General features: G+C 38.4%; 1 protein-coding gene across 1 annotated transcript in view; it reads right to left on the reverse strand.

Annotated features, from left to right (window-relative positions):
* USH2A (usherin) overlaps positions 1-17,259 on the reverse strand; it is a 2,188,359-nt gene that overhangs the window by 563,399 nt on the left and 1,607,701 nt on the right. Inside the window, exons 60-61 of the mRNA XM_053712759.1 lie at positions 8,502-8,715; positions 7,635-7,832 (exon numbers count right to left, since the gene is read on the reverse strand). Coding sequence (XP_053568734.1) covers positions 7,635-7,832; positions 8,502-8,715 — 412 coding nt within the window. The remainder of the gene's footprint in view (positions 1-7,634; positions 7,833-8,501; positions 8,716-17,259) is intronic.

Raw genomic sequence — 17,259 nt, forward strand, 5'->3', positions numbered from 1 at the left:
TGCTCCGTTGTCCATGGCTGTTGGGGCTCTCCATTTTGAAACCCTCCAGTTCCAGGTGATAAACTCTCCGCATTTTCCGGTTGTTCTGGGTTATCCCTGGCTCCAAAAGCACAATCCCAGTCTCGACTAGTGCAGGTCCGAAATTTTGTCGTGGTCCCCACAATGTATTTCCACTTGTCTTCGGAAACCAGTGCACTTCTTCGGTTTCTCAATTGCCAGAGGAGTACCAAAAGTTCCTAGACATCTTTGACAAGGTGCGTGCCGGTACGTTGCCTCCTCACCGGTCTTACGATTGTACCATAGACCTGCAACCTGAAGCCATTCCTCCTCTGGACCGGGTGTACCCTCTGTCTGTTGCAGAGAATTGTGCTATGGAGGAGTATGTTGCCGATGCTCTGTCTCGGGGGATCATCCGCGAATCCTGCTCTCCTGCAGGGGCTGGCTTCTTCTTTGTGAAGAAAAAGGGTGGCAAGTTAAGACCATGTATTGATTATAGGGGTCTTAATCGTCTTACCATTAAGAATGCTTACCCTATTCCGCTTATTACGGAACTCTTTGACCGCCTCAAGGGAGCTACGGTCTTTACTAAACTTGATTAGAGAGGAGCGTACAATCTCGTTAGGATTAAGGAGGGCCACAAATGGAAAACAGCATTTAATACCAGGAGGGGGCATTATGAATATCTTGTAATGCCCTTTGGCCTATGTAATGCTCCTGCTGTTTTTCAGGAATTTATTAATGATGTCCTACGAGATATGTTGCAACAGTGTGTTGTGGTGTACTTAGACGACATCCTCATACACTCACCCACACTTGAGGCTCATCGTTCTGATGTTACACAGGTTCTTCAGAGACTACGTGAGAACGGCCTGTTTTGTAAACTCAAGAAATGTGAGTTCCATCAGACACAAGTAACCTTCCTAGGTTATGTTATCTCCGTTGCAGGGTTCACCATGGATCCTGACAAGTTATCTGCAGTTCTGCAGTGGCCTCGCCCAGTTGGTCTTCGGTCTATACAACATTTTTTGGGGTTCGCAATTACTATAGAAAGTTTATTAAAAACTTTTCTTCCTTGGTCAAACCTATCACAGACATGACCCGTAAAGAGAATGATCCACTCCATTGGTCACCTACTGCCATTAAGGCCTTTGATAGTCTTAAGACTGCCTTTGCTGCCGCTCCAGTTCTGGCTCATCTTAACCCTGTCCTGCCTTTCGTTCTTGAGGTCGATGCATCTGAGACTGGAGTAGGTGCCCTCTTGTCTCAACGTCCTACGCCTGACGGTTCCTTGCATCTGTGTGGTTTCTTCTCCAGCAGAGTGCAATTATGAAATTGGTGACAGGGAATTACTGGCCATAATTTTGGCACTTAAGGAATAGAGGCATCTTCTCGAGGGTACTAGCGTGCCAGTGCTCATTCTTACTGACCACAAGAATTTAACTTATCTATCTGAAGCAAAACATTTGTTGCCCCGACAGGCCAGATGGGCACTATTTTTGTCTAAGTTTAATTATGTGGTCTCCTACCTGCCTGGTAGTAAGAATGTTAGGGCTGATGCCCTCTCTCGACAATTTTTGCCTCTGTCTAAGGAGGAGTCTGTACCTACTCCTGTTATACCTCCTGACCATATTTTGGCTACCATACATACTAATTTGACTTCTCCATTGGGGGAGGAGATCCTGGCTGCACAAACCAATGCACCGCCTGAGAAACCTAGTGGTAAGTGTTTTGTTCCTGAGAATCTTCGAACTAAACTTTTGCACACTTACCACTATCCTAAAGCCGCAGGTCACCCAGGCAAGAACCAAATGATTTGGTCTGTCACTCGACAATTCTGGTGGCCAGGTCTTCGTTCTGATGTTGCTGCGTATGTTGCCTCCTGCTCAGTTTGTGCACAGAATAAGACTCCTCGACATCTTCCTGTGGGTTTTCTTCAACCTATTGCTAATGGTGAGCATCCTTGGACACATCTTTCCATGGACTTCATTGTCGAGCTCCCTGTTTCCAATGGCAATACTGTTATCCTTATGGTGGTCGACCATTTTTCTAAAATGTCACATTGTATTCCCTTGATGAAGCTGCCTACCGCTCAGGAGCTTGCTTCAATTTTTGCCCGGGAGGTCTTCCGTTTACATGGGTTACCCAAGGAGATAGTGTCGGACCGGGGTAGCCAGTTTGTCTCCAGATTTTGGCGTTCCTTTTGTGCTCAAATGGGGATCCAGCTTTCCTTCTCCTCGGCAAATCATCCTCAATCCAATGGGGCTGCGAAATGGTCTAATCAAGCTCTGGAACAGTTCCTTTGTTGCTATGTCTCAGATCACCACAATAATTGGTCTGAACTGTTGCCTCGTAATAGTGCTATTAATTCTTCCTCCAAGATATCCCCGTTCATGGCGAATTATGGGTTTCAACCATCCTTGTTGCCCGATTCATTCATGTCTCAGGGTATTCTGGCTTTGGAGGAGCATCTTCGGCAACTCCGTTCCACGTGGGTGCAGATTCAGGATTGCCTTCATCGTTCTATGCAGCGTCAAAAGTTCCTGGCTGATCGTAGGCGTCTGCTCGCACCTTCCTACCATGTTGGTGAGAGAGTTTGGCTGTCCTCCTGCAACTTGAACCTTCGTGTGCCTTCCAATAAATTGGCTCCCCGTTATGTTGGTCCTTTTCGAATACTCCGACGGGTTAATTCTTTGGCCTACGCTCTTGACCTTCCTCCTGCAATGCACATCTCCAATGTTTTTCATGTCTCCCTCTTGAAACCATTGGTTTGTAATCGGTTTACCACTGTGTTGCCTCGTCCCTGTCCTGTCTTTGTTGACAACCATGAGGAGTATGAGGTCAGCAGCATTATTGACTTTTATATGTCCAGGGGCCTTGTACAGTATTTGGTTCACTGGAGAGGTTACGGTCCGCAGGAGTGTTCTTGGGTTCCCTCCTCTGATGTTCATGCTCCCGCCCTCCTCCTTACCTTCCATGCCCGTTTCCCCAATAAGCCTTTTGTCCTCCCGCGGGGGAGGGTACTGTCAGGGTTTTTTCCCTGTTGTGTTTGCCATGTGCTGCTGGCAGCCATTTTACTCACCTCTCTTGCAGACTATGGTGCATTGTGGGGGATGCTGCTCAATTCCTGCACTTCCTTTAATGGCCAGACTGGTGTGCATCATCCATGTGAGACAAAATGCAGTCTCAGAATTGTGATGTCATCACTTATTATTTAAAGGGCCTCTGTTCAGTATGCTTTGCCTTTGTATTGTCTCAGACCTGTTTGTGAGAGTTCCTGTGTATTATCTGGCTGCCTGACGTCCTTCCTGGTTCCTGATCCCTGGCTTGTTCCTGACTCTGCTGTTTTCCTTGTTCCTGATTCCGGCTCGTCTGACTATTCGCTTTGGCTCCTGACTCGGCTCGTCTGACTACCACCTCTGGTTTTGATTCCTGGCTTGTTATTTGACTTGTGGACTTTTTTTTTTATTATTTTTTGCTATTAATAAAGGTGTAATTATTTTTGCAATTCTCATCTCAGTCTGATTCCTGGCACCCTAACAGGGTGCAATTCATACAGTGATCTTTATTGAAAATTCTCACAACTTAGTGATGTCATCTTCCTATTGCCTTCAGATTGTCTCAGATTTGGAATAGCTTATAAATAAAGGAAATCACTCTTGAACAGAATCATATCAGTACTGGAAAGTACAAATTAGACATGTGCACAGGCAATTAGTTATACTTTGGCAGGATTGGGCAGGAGACAATGAAAAAACGAATGATAAGACATCTTGTACATCATTACAAACAAAATAGGTTATTAACCAAACAATATAGCTCCTTCTCCACATTCCTGTACTTTTTGATGCCAAATACCATGAACGAATGAATTAATTTCGTCAAGCAATCATTTGCTTTTCACCCAATTTGTTCAGTAATGTATTCGGCTCTTCATATCAAACAAGTCAATGAATTTAGCCCAAATGCAGACCTCTACTAAATAGTCTTTGACTACTGTAGAAGATAGAAATGCCTCCCATTAAGAGGTTAAATACCCCCATGCATGTACCACAGTCTAGAGCCCAGAGACCTTGAGTCATCCACATGTCCGATTAAGTCAGGTTATAACCACGGGGTCCTCAAGTCACAACTGTGGTTAATTCAACAATATTAGATGGGAGGCCAGAGTCAAAACCAGTCCTTTCCGTATATATTCCTTCCCTTCCCCCCTTACCCAACTCTCTTTTCTCTTCTTATTCTTCTTCCTTTATTAACCTTCATTTTCCTTATTTCCTTTCCCTCTTTTCTCTTCTTAATGATAGCAATGCTCCGCTATTCAGTTTACATTTATATTGCATGGTTTGGGTATGTGCTCTCTTTCTTTCTATGATGCTACCTTATAGGTATTTTGGAGGTCTTCAGTAAGTTAAATTTTTATGAGCCCTTTTTTTTTTTTTTTTTTGTTCCAAGGGCGCTGATTTCAGCTATTTCGATGAAGACCGAATATTTATTTGTTTGTTACAATTGTTTTCCTACATCTTTGGTAAAAAATTCTAAAAATGTTAATAAAAATAATTTCAACATAAATACCCCCATGCATATACCCTTAAGTTTATGCATAGCCAATTAAGAACCCGTTGGGATCCCTAAACAACTCTGAGAGGCATAGGAACAATTCAAAAGCATGTGCCAAGCAGTGTGACCTTTCACATGGCTCTACTTCAAGTGCTGTTGTTTTTTTTTACAGTGTATACATTGTGTTTTCTCTCACACATTCATTGAACTATATCAGTTCTGATGGTTAAACCATATATTCATATTTCTACCAAATTCTTCTTGCATTGGCAGCATAACAATTGAAGTGGAAGTATGCAAATAAAAATAGAAACTAGTTTATGTAAAAAAAAAAAAAAATCTTTAACTTAAGAATGAAAGATTCAGGAAAGCAACCTTGTAAAGAATATTGGTAACTTGAGAAGTAAGTCAGTACTTCTGTCTCACTACAAGAACTAGATCTGATTCTTGAAGTCCAATGTGTCAGAGATGAGCTTGGAGAATTCAATTCTGCAGTTTTCCAGTTGATACTGATAACCCTTCAGATACACTATTGATAAGTCATATAGATGCTTTTTTTAGCAAAAGTGGAGGTTTCTAAATGACAATAAAGACTTCTTGACCCTATGTTAATCACTATTCTTTTGGCATATGCATTCTACCAGATATTTTAAAAAATATTATGTTTTAACATATTGAAAACCACAGTGGGAGGCAGATCCTTCTCTCACCTGGCAAACAAGACTTGGAAGACCCTCCCGCTGCATCTCAGACAAGCTACCCCCCTAACTAAGTTCAGAAAGGACCTCAAGACCTGGCTCTTCTACTGAACTGCAACCCTCAGCACCTTGAGACCCTTATGGGTGAATAGCCGTGCTTTACAAGAACCCAATAGATAGATAGATAGATAGATAGATAGATAGATAGATAGATAGATAAATAGATAGATTGGCAACTCCACAATTCTCAAATTCAACCTTGACGGTAGAATCAATAAATAAATCTATTTCCCCACTTCTTGATCTCTGAATTATTTTCAGGGGCAGAACAGTTGTATTTTAATTTTCCTTCTTAGCATAATATCTATTTCAAGAAACCTCAATTTCCAGGAAATTTATAAAAATAAATAATTTTGAACAGGCCCTTTCCCTTCGGATGAATCCTGACTTTTACTTTATTAAATATTTGTCATTTTGTGTAACTGTTCTGGTCTTTACAGGTTGAATCACAACTGCAGAGAATAAAAGAGAGAGGAAAAAAAAGAGTAATACAATTTCGTATAACAAAATTATGTAGCATGTGTTTAAATACACACACAAGGCCTTAGAAAAAAGCAATCAAAACTAGGGGCAGGCAATAGTTCCTTCGATTCAGAGTTTAAAAAAAGACAGGGTTTGCAAAGAACAAAACTGAAGCTTAAATACTTATTGGCCAACACCAAATTTAATCAACTGAAAAGGCCATTGCTAAATCATTACTGAATAGTGTAAATTTGAACATGTCTCACCTTTCCCTCCTAAATAGTGTGAATATGAACATTTTGAAGTATTTCCTGCCTTTAGAAAAAAAATTTAACCACATGAACTAGTCAACACAATTATTTTGTAATACAAACATAGTTGCTTTTTTAAACTCAAATGTGTATGCCTACACTGCATTATGCTTTCCATGAGCTACTGCCTAACTAGCTGAACAAGTATGTTTAGATTGAAATTTATGGATTCTGGGTGGGCTCCAACCGACCATTGATGTTTCTTATCAGTATTTATTGAAAGGTTGTTTCTATACATATTGCAAATTCACAAATATTCTGAAGAGACATCCCTGTAGGGATGTGAGCACTAAAATAAGTAATGAAGGATCAAGAAACACAAATATCTCCAGTCCATTATGAAAGGTCTCCATTGAGATCTTATATCAGTAGCAGTACAAACATATCAAAATTAAATGAGTTTGTCAGAAAAACATGTAGCCTTATAGATTTCACAATATCTCACCTACTACAATATTTCGTAACTTCAACGTAACCTACAGGGGTAGGAAGGAACCAACAATCTCCTTCATAAGTGACAATCTCTAGTCCAATGGACACAAAGCATTGGAGGCAGGAATGACTGGAAGACTACAGCTTGCTGCAATCATTTGAAAATACTCTATCATGACTAAACAAAGTCACAGAATTCTAAGAATAAAACAAAAAATTAATATGCATAATATTGCACTGAAACTTCTGCGCTCAAAACAATTTCATTTATCAAACATTTACAGCAACACACATTTGTGAAAAAAATACAGGGGGAAATAAAAACAAAGCAAAACATACAAACTGAGTCCCAAAGTGTATTTGCAATAATGGACAATCTGGATAAACACAGAGAATGGTGGAGATGAACAGATAAACAGATAACCGGTAAGCTGAACAACCCCAGCACTATTCTGCCCCTGCAGAAGCAAACTGTATGGATAAAGGTAACTGCCAAAGGAAGTAAGCCAAATTTTATTTGAGGAATTCCGTGAATAATCCTCTCAAGAATACCACAAAGTCACAGGCAAGGCAACTCACAATTGTCAGAGCAGCACACTGTACTAAGATGGGCTAAAACCTGTTTCTTCATCTGTGGAAACAAATTCACAGAACTGTAGTTCTTATATTTTAAAAAGGTAGTAGCGGAAATAAATTGAACAGGAAAGAGAGACGATGTGTTTCTACTTAATATACTCCACATTATTGTTATGGTTCTGCAAGAGAATGAGGCAAGTTTAGTTTATCTCATTTGTTCTCAGGGCAGTTCTGAATTTTGGTGATATCAAATAATGTCCTCCAGAAACTGTTGAAATGCAATACAGACATATAATTTAAAAATGCAAAACTTTATTCAGTTCTTCTGAATAAATGATTTGAAATACATTTTCTATACATTCAATGCACATATTTTCTGTCTTTTGTATGAATGGATTCTGATACAAGATGGACCATTGTCACCATATTCATATTAAACTAAACATTAAATCACTAAAATATTTCAAAATGTTTATATTGTTGCTACCTTTTAAAATTATATTGAAGTGACCTATTATATTTTATAGATGGAAATGGGTACCATTGGGTCTAGAAGGTTTGTTCCATTTTAAAATGATCATATCTTCATTATTGTCCACATTGGCCCATCTTGGAGGTCGTATTCCTTGAGGTTTATCTTCTTTAGTAAGTATTCTACTTATAGGACTGAGAACATTATCAAAGCTATTCCATGAAGAAACTCTGTATTCATAAGTAGTGAATGGATCAAGGTTGATATCTAGAGAAAAATGATCAAATATATTTGTCATTCAAACTCTGAACATTTTAATTAAATTTACATAGTATTTAGAAAGTTAACCCCTGAACAAATGCATTAATTTGAATATAGATGATAGATAGATGGGTGATGCATCCACCAATCAGCAGCTAGAACCTAGGTTATTTGCTGCTCCTGAGCTTACCTAGATAAACCTTTCAGTAAAGGATAACATGAGAAAGAAACAAATTAAATAATAGAAGTACATTTAAAAGTTGTTTAAAATCGTATGCTCTGTCTAAATCATGAATGTCTAATTATGAATTTACTGTCCCTTTAATGGGAGTTCACTAATATTATTTATATTAAGGAGAGACAAAAACATTATATAAAATGCTCAATAAAATAAAATGATCAATTCTCTCCATGCCAGTGAGTTTTTGAGGTCTTAATCTTTTAGTCTTTTTAACAATCCTTTATAAAATGCAGCCTTGAGAGATAGAGATCATCCATTCAAGTCTGTTTTATAAGAATACATGTGGAATTCAATAAATAAATATATATATATATATATCATAATACCCGATTTATGTTTATGCCTACCAGATGAAGTCTATAAAATCATGCAATGTTAAAGAAAACATGATCAATATGAAAATGCATCTATTTTTATTCAAAATTGCACAGTACCAGTAAAAGTGTATTTATCTGGATCTCCAGCATAAATGATCTTTTCTTTAGTTTGGCACAGACTCTCCCCTTTCACAGTGGTGTTTGTGTAATTATTAAAAGTTCCTCTGGACCAGAAGCAAGACTCAGTAGATGAATCAAAACGACATTCTCCACAATATGCAGTTGCAGACAATGATATGGGACACACAACATGAAAATTACACTTTTCTTCCTATAAACAGAAAAAGAAAAATTACAGTATAACATATTTCTTATATTATGCTCTATTTTAAACAAATTAAAAATATATATTTTATTTCCTTAAAGTTGGGAAAATAAATAAACTTACTATTTTATATTTTTCAGAATCAGATTTTTTTGTTTTGTTTTTTAAATCCTCCTTCCAGTTATGCCGACAACTGAAATCCAATAAATATTGTCACATACAGTCTAAAATAGCGCTTTATTCAACTATTAGTTGAACAGCTTTAACAATATAGGGCTCCATGTATAAAGCAGCGAGTGCTGCTCTGGAGCCCTTGCGGGTATGAATAAAGGGGCAGGCGTGAATGAAGGGGCGGGCATTACACACTGCGAGGAGTGTGTAATGATACATACGGGCTAGCGGACGAACAGATCCGCTTCCCGTATGTAGCAAAGGCTAGCAGAAAGCTTTGCAAGTTGCTAAGCTGTCCGTCCGCTTCTTAGTACATGGAGTCTTAAGTCTTGTCTTGTTTTGGTTCAGGCAACTGTCAATTAAATAGGAAAATAAACCAGCAGTCCTTCAACTATTTCCTATTAAAACCCATTTGTGAAGTTAATATATTATGGAAAAACCTTGCCACAACATTGCAAGCTATAAAACTGAGCAATTCAAAGAGATTTGCACTAGTCCCTTGTCACATCTGTGAGGTGCAAGCGACTCTCCACTATACTCAAAGAAGCAGTATCTATCTTGTTGACTTACTGGCGCATTGAATGTTCTCTAATGTGAAGGATAACGGCGTAATAAAAATGCATTATAACACTTTACAGAACAAACATTAAAACAAAATAAAAAAATCCCTTGATAAAACACTCCACACTAATATATACAAAAAATAAAATGTAAAAATATTAAAGGAAACACATTGGAGACAGCTTCATCAGCTTTGCAATAACAAGACAGGAAACATAATCAAGGGAAATAGTCTTTATAAATTCTGCATGTTTGGTATCAGTGTAGGTGTTGAAAAATTAAGACCATATACACAAATCACTAACAAACAGACCCTCATTTGTGTCTAAAAGGTCTTCAAGACATTTCCCGTTCAATCTCGTCTATTCTTTTCTGGAAATCAACCGTATTTCCAAATTTCCATGTTCCTGAAATTAACGTTGTAATTGTTTCAATCACTGGGCTGGGCTGGCGAGAGTAATTATTAATGCTCAATAAGAACTTCTATTTCCCTGGTGGAATGATCTAAAGCCACTTTTTACCCTTAAAACAGGGTGTCTCGCTAAGGGGCTTATACTGTATTTTCATATGGGGAGGAGACGCATACACACTACAAAAGTGCACAAAAAATAACGTATTTTAAAATATTACAAAATGAATAGATGAACCATTCATACAAAAATACACAGGACAAAAGTGTATTGTTAAGGTGCATCAAAAATCATATTTTATCAAAAACATAAAGTTTGTATGTAGATTAAACTGGAATAGATTGTATTAAATATGCACAGCATATATCATAATGGGCTAGATTAAGATGGAGCTCAAAATTGCGCTTATGTGAGTGTGATATTTGTGCTCCACTTGTAATACCAGCGCACACAATTGTGCATTGGTATTATAAGTCCAGCACGATGCAAACGCGAGCTCGCATTCACATTGCATGGAAGCTTTGTGTTCGCATTGCATGGAAGCTTTGCGCTCAATAGTGTGTGCTTCCATAGGCTCCAATGGGAGCTTCGCTCTCAAGCTGTAAGACACAGAATGAGATCCTAGAGCAGCAAATTGAAATATATATGTGTATATATATATATATATATATATATATATATATATATATATATATTTACACATATTAACACATAAATATATATGTATATAAACATATAAATATATATTTACAGGGAACACACAGTCCCCATAGACCGCTATGTAAAGGCACTTTTCAGTGCCATTTTTTTTTCTAACACCCCACACCCGCTCAGTTTAAGCCCTCATATCTACTTCTTGCTGTTATTTTAAAAAAAAATCAAAATGTTACATTTAAAAAAAATAAAATAAAAAAAAATACACTACATTGTATTTTGGATACAATTGGGAAACATTTTGAAAATTAACCAGAGGTCTGATCTTTGGTTAATTTTTGGAACTCTAATTGCTACTGCCTACTTGTAATAGCTGTTAATTTATTGCATGCTATAAATTAGTGCTCCACTTGTAATCTATCCCAATATAAGTGAACTGGATGCGCAAAAAACAAGCAGAAATTTGTACTTATAAGTACAAAATACAAAGCGTAATTGTTGTTTTTCGTAAAATGCGCTGAACATGGGCGTTCCATGGTCATTTATGAAATTGCCTCTCTAATCCCAGCATAATTCTATAAAGATTTTCGCACTACAGATCTCATGGATTTTTTCTCACAAACTAAAAGATAGTGAGTTTTTCTCAAAACACTCAAAATACTTATACACATGCATACGAAAATATAGGCGATTGTACGATTCTATATGCAGAAAGCAGCGTAATGTGATTTATATTGGCTACATAATCTAATTTTTAAAGTGTTCCCTCTGCTCTATGGAGCAAAGTGTCCCTTTCCAGCAATCTCCATTACTTTCAATAGGAGACATCTTGACACTCGCCGGGACTGCCCCTTGTTTAAGATAATTCCACCAGGTCAGCCCTTGCAAGAGTCAGCAAAAAAAACTACATCTGATCTGGCGTTTAGATCATTGTGCCCTTAGCAACTGGTAGTCATTTTATATGCGAGATTTAATGCCTTGTGCCTTATATAAGTTAATGGCAGGAACACCCACTAATAATACAAATTCTTTAAATCAAACCAACTGGTTTAGAATTAATGAAAAGAGCCAACATTCTTTTCTTTATTAAAAAATAAATAAATGAGGTGAAACAGTCACCTATCCATAGAAAGTGTTTTATTATATATCAATTTTATTTTTTACCAAAGCACAATTATTATTTGGACCTTGTAGAATTAGCACTCTAAGCTTAAATGGACATGATACTTAAATGTTGAAGCACGTAAAAGTAATGCAGCATAGCTGTAAAAGGCTGACTTGAAAAAATTACCTGAACATCTCTATGTAAAAAAGGAACATATTTTTACACCCCACTGTAAAGAGACTTTAAGCAGCCAATCAAGATGCTAGTCCAAGGACTTGAAAGGGCATGTGCACGCACAATCATGTTATTTTCCTATTTAGTTTAAGTTTACTATGAAATATCACAAGATTTCAATGAAGTCTTTTAATATCACAGCAAAGCAATGCATTACCTCAGCACTGCTGATGGGCTATTTTTTTTATTTATATTTTTTATCTTGCAGCTGTACAGCAGCTGAAGTATAACTATTCACAGAGCACTTACTCTGGTGAGCTGAAGAAATTTCGAGGTAAAATATCTTCCTTTTTTACATAGAGATGCTCAGGTGATATTTTCCTGTCAGCTTTTTACAGTTATGCTGCATCACTTTCAAGTGATTTAGCATATGAGTACTATGTCCCTTTAACTTTATTCCTTTTACTAAGTATATTTATGATTTCAGTATGCAGAGGAAAGATTGTTTTCTCTAATGATCTTTAAAAGTCCTTGAATCATTCTGGCATTCTTAAAATAGATCACAAATGTAAACTCTAATTACAACAAAACATACCAATCAATTACATAAGTTGCTGAAAACAGCTTATATTGTTATTATCTGGATCATCAGCTCATGGTATATTGTCTCATTGCCTTCTATACTTAAATGTATTTAAAAAAAAAAACTGAACAAATATTTCTTTAATGCAAAAAGTATTTTACTTATGTACCTTTTATTTATTAGAAACATAAAAATACAAACTTGAGATTATGGGCTCTATTTATCAAAGCTTCAACATTTAGACAATCGGCGGTTTCTATACATCCGCTGAACCTCACTGCAGCAATTACACATCTGACTTTGAAATTTATAAAAAAAAATAATACTTAATACATTTGCATCAACAAAGCTGTGAGGATTAGAGGTCTGTTGATATCTTTAAACTTCAATTTATCAATCATTCAACACAAAAAAACAGATAAGAATCACATAATGAATTTCATCTCTTCTATTATTTAGCTCCGCCCTTTTACACAGTCCAAAATGGTATTATAATTGATAATTTTAAAAGAATCTTAGCATTTTACTGTGGTTTTTTTTTGTACTATAAATCTTAATATATCTAATGGTCAATTACTACATCTTAGAGAGTTATATGTTGTATTTATATTGATTTGACCCCTTAATGACCAAGGACGTACGCCACATGTCCTCAAAAAAAAGACAGTTAATGACCGAGGACGTGTGGCGTACGTCCTTGGTCTGGAAAGCAGCTGGAAGCGATCCTGCTCACTTCCAGCTGCTTTCCGGTTATTGCAGTGATGCCTCGATATCGAGGCATCCTGCAATAACCCCCCATGGCCATCCGATGCAGAGAGAGACACTCTGTGGCCCTCTCTGCACCGGACATCGGTGGCCGGTATCGTTGGTGGGTGGGAGCAAGCCTGGGAGGCGGGTGGGCGGCCATCGATGTACAGAGTAGAGGGAAGGGGGGCGGGATCGGGGGCGGGTCAGTCGGGAGCACGCACGGGAGCGCGCGCGTGCACGGGGGGCGGCGGGCGGGCGCGTGCACGGGGCGGGAGCGGGAGGGAACCGCTACACTGCAGAAAAATAAAGATGTAATAAGCAACAAAAAAAAAAGTTTTGAAAGTTTAAATTAACAGCTAAGGGATCTGGAAGGGGTGGGGGGTTGGTCTTGGGGGGGGGGGGAAGCTACACTACAGAAAAGGGAATTTTTTTTTAAAAAAAGGCAACTTTTTTACTAAACTGGGTACTGGCAGTGTCATGAACCAAGCCTCCAGACGAAAAAGAAAAGGTCTGGGAGGCATTCTGCTAAGAAGGGCTGTGTGGGGATTTGAACCTGTAGCTCTGTGGTTGCTATTTCTGTTTGCTTACATGTTGAGCCACAGCCAGTTCTAGCAATAGCATGGATCTTAAAAGATCTGATAAATAACTATTTGCCTTACTTGTTATTACACCTGTGCAACACACAGGTGTTCTCAATTCTGGAATTAATCAGAACCAACCCTGTGCAAAACCTCCCTATTTAAGGATGGCTATTAGTCTGCATTTTTGTCTTCACATTGGATCTGTTTTGTCAAGTCAGAACCTGTTTCCTGTATTTCTTTGGAGAAAAGATTTCCTTTGCACCTGTTTACAAGGTATTACCAGGAGAAAGCCTTTACATTTAAACCTGTTACCAGTTTGCAAGTTGTTTCCTGCCTTGTGCAATTCCTGGACTCAGCAATTACAAGGAGAAAGACTTTACCTTTAAACCTGCTACCTGTTTACAAGTTGTTTTCTGCCTTGTGCAAATCTTACATTTCAGTTATTACCAAGAGAAAGACTTTCCTTTTTGAATCTGCATCTCTGCTTACTAGTTTTCTTTATTTTCACTCCTGCTGTATGTGGTCTTAACATACCTGAGTAGCATATTTAAATATTCTGCAAGTATTTGCTTAAACAAAGTATTTTGTTATTTAAATAAATTTGTTTTCATTTTCAATCAGTATGGCTTCTACTAACCTTCCTTTAAAGCAACTGTTCCAGACAATGAGGCTCTCACATGATATCCTGAGACAGAACATGACAGAATGTGAAGACCTTAAAAGAGAGCCCTCTGGGATTATTTCTGTATTGGAATCAGTGTTAAAGTTTATTAAGGACATACTGATTAACTTCATGGAGCTGGTGGAAATGTTATCTCTCCCAACCAAAACCTTGTCTGAAGTTACCTCCCAAACAAGGAAAGGTTTTAAAGAACCCTTAACAGAAGAGGAAAAGACTCGGCGAAGACAGTTTAACCTCTGTTTCTATTGTGGGGGAACTGGTCACCGCATCACAGGGTGTCCAGTAAGACCCCCTAGAGGATCAAGTCGAGATATAGCCAAGTTTAAAATGGACTCTGATGTTAAGGGAACAAATTATTCTTCCACTAGCAAACTTAAAGATACTCCTGGAGAGGATCCAGCTACTGAGAATACATCAATTCTACAAACAACCGTTTCTAACACGCTTCAAGAAATGGTACCTGATTTGAAACAGATGGTCATTGGGAGTACAACTCCAACTACATCCATTACCCATACCACTGCGTCTGTTTCTGCATCAACCACATTGGGGAACTCTGCAAAAATACCTCCTGGAAATCCTGCACATTACCTTGTTTCTGCCCTGGCTGGAGATCCAGCTAACAAAAGTCACTCATCAGACATAAAAGTGACAAACCTTCCAGCTGAATCAGACTCTGCCAATTCTAAAGATCCACACCTCCTTGTACCACCTTCACCCAGCTACTCATTGACTGAGAAAGAATTGGATGAGATGGTTGAATTGGATATAAATGACACAGAAAATGAATTCCTGGACTCTGAAGGAGAGGTCATACCTTACCCGGAGGTACTCTACCCATCAGGCAAATATGACCCAGATAACGAATTCCTTGACTCTGAAGGAGAGGTCTTTTCCTACCCGGAGGTACCCTGCCCATCAGCCAGTCCATTGCAAGCTGCTGGGTATATTCAGGAACCTCTAAATCAAAACTGTCTTGGTTTTTCAGCTCTTGTTATACCTACAGGGATATCTTCTAAGGGTCCCCAATCTCAGGCAGCTGTTCCAAGCAAAGAATCCATTCCATCTGATTGTATTAGGGCTTCAAATGGAACACTTGTTCGTAAATCCCACCTTCAGATGTTTGAACAGGCTTTGAGCGCCCAGAGTGCGCTCTTTGGAGGGGGCATCTGTCATGAACCAAGCCTCCAGACGAAAAAGAAAAGGTCTGGGAGGCATTCTGCTAAGAAGGGCTGTGTGGGGATTTGAACCTGTAGCTCTGTGGTTGCTATTTCTGTTTGCTTACATGTTGAGCCACAGCCAGTTCTAGCAATAGCATGGATCTTAAAAGATCTGATAAATAACTATTTGCCTTACTTGTTATTACACCTGTGCAACACACAGGTGTTCTCAATTCTGGAATTAATCAGAACCAACCCTGTGCAAAACCTCCCTATTTAAGGATGGCTATTAGTCTGCATTTTTGTCTTCACATTGGATCTGTTTTGTCAAGTCAGAACCTGTTTCCTGTATTTCTTTGGAGAAAAGATTTCCTTTGCACCTGTTTACAAGGTATTACCAGGAGAAAGCCTTTACATTTAAACCTGTTACCAATCTTCAAGTTTGTTTCCTGCCTTGTGCATTTCCTGCACTCAGCAATTACAAGGAGAGAGACTTTACCTTTAAACCTGTTACCAGTTTGCAAGTTGTTTCCTGCATTGTGCAATTCCTGCACTCAGCAATTAGAAGGAGAGACACTTTACCTTTAAACCTGTTACCAGTTTGCAAGTTGTTTCCTGCATTGTGCAATTCCTGCACTCAGCAATTACAAGGAGAGAGACTTTACCTTTAAACCTGTTACCAGTTTGCAAGTTGTTTCCTGCATTGTGCAATTCCTGCACTCAGCAATTACAAGGAGAGAGACTTTACCTTTAAACCTGTTACCAGTTTGCAAGTTGTTTCCTGCCTTGTGCAATTCCTGGACTCAGCAATTACAAGGAGAAAGACTTTACCTTTAAACCTGCTACCTGTTTACAAGTTGTTTTCTGCCTTGTGCAAATCTTACATTTCAGTTATTACCAAGAGAAAGACTTTCCTTTTTGAATCTGCATCTCTGCTTACTAGTTTTCTTTATTTTCACTCCTGCTGTATGTGGTCTTAACATACCTGAGTAGCATATTTAAATATTCTGCAAGTATTTGCTTAAACAAAGTATTTTGTTATTTAAATAAATTTGTTTTCATTTTCAATCAGTATGGCTTCTACTAACCTTCCTTTAAAGCAACTGTTCCAGACAATGAGGCTCTCACATGATATCCTGAGACAGAACATGACAGGCAGACAGGTGTCAGTACCCAAGATGGCGCCCATTAAGGCAGAGGGGGAGGGTTAGAGAGCTGTTTAGTGGGGGATCAGTGAAGTTGGGGGCTAAGGGGGGATCCTACACAGCAGCATATGTAAATATGCTAAAAAAACACAAAAAAAGCCCAAATATAGCTTTTATTTTAGTACTGGCAGAGTTTCTGCCAGTACTTAAGATGGCGGGGGCAATTGTGGGGTGGGGGAGGGAAGTGAGCTGTTTGGGAGGGATCAGGGGGTCTCATGTTTCAGGTGGGAGGCTGAGCTCTACACTAAAGCTAAAATTAACCTTGCAAGCTCCCTACAAGCTACATAATTAACCCCTTCACTGCTAGCCATAATACACGTGTGAAATGCAGCAGCATTTGGCGGCCTTCTAATTACCAAAAAGCAACGCCAAAGCCATATATGTCTGCTATTTCTGAACAAAGGGGATCCCAGAGAAGCATTTACAACCATTTGTGCCATAATTGTACAAGCTGTTTGTAAATGATTTCAGTGAGAAACCTAAAATTGTGAAAAATTTAACGTTTTTTTTCATTTGA

The sequence above is a fragment of the Bombina bombina genome, chromosome 4 (genome assembly GCF_027579735.1).
Source record: "Bombina bombina isolate aBomBom1 chromosome 4, aBomBom1.pri, whole genome shotgun sequence".
In the NCBI taxonomy this organism is placed as follows: domain Eukaryota; kingdom Metazoa; phylum Chordata; class Amphibia; order Anura; family Bombinatoridae; genus Bombina; species Bombina bombina.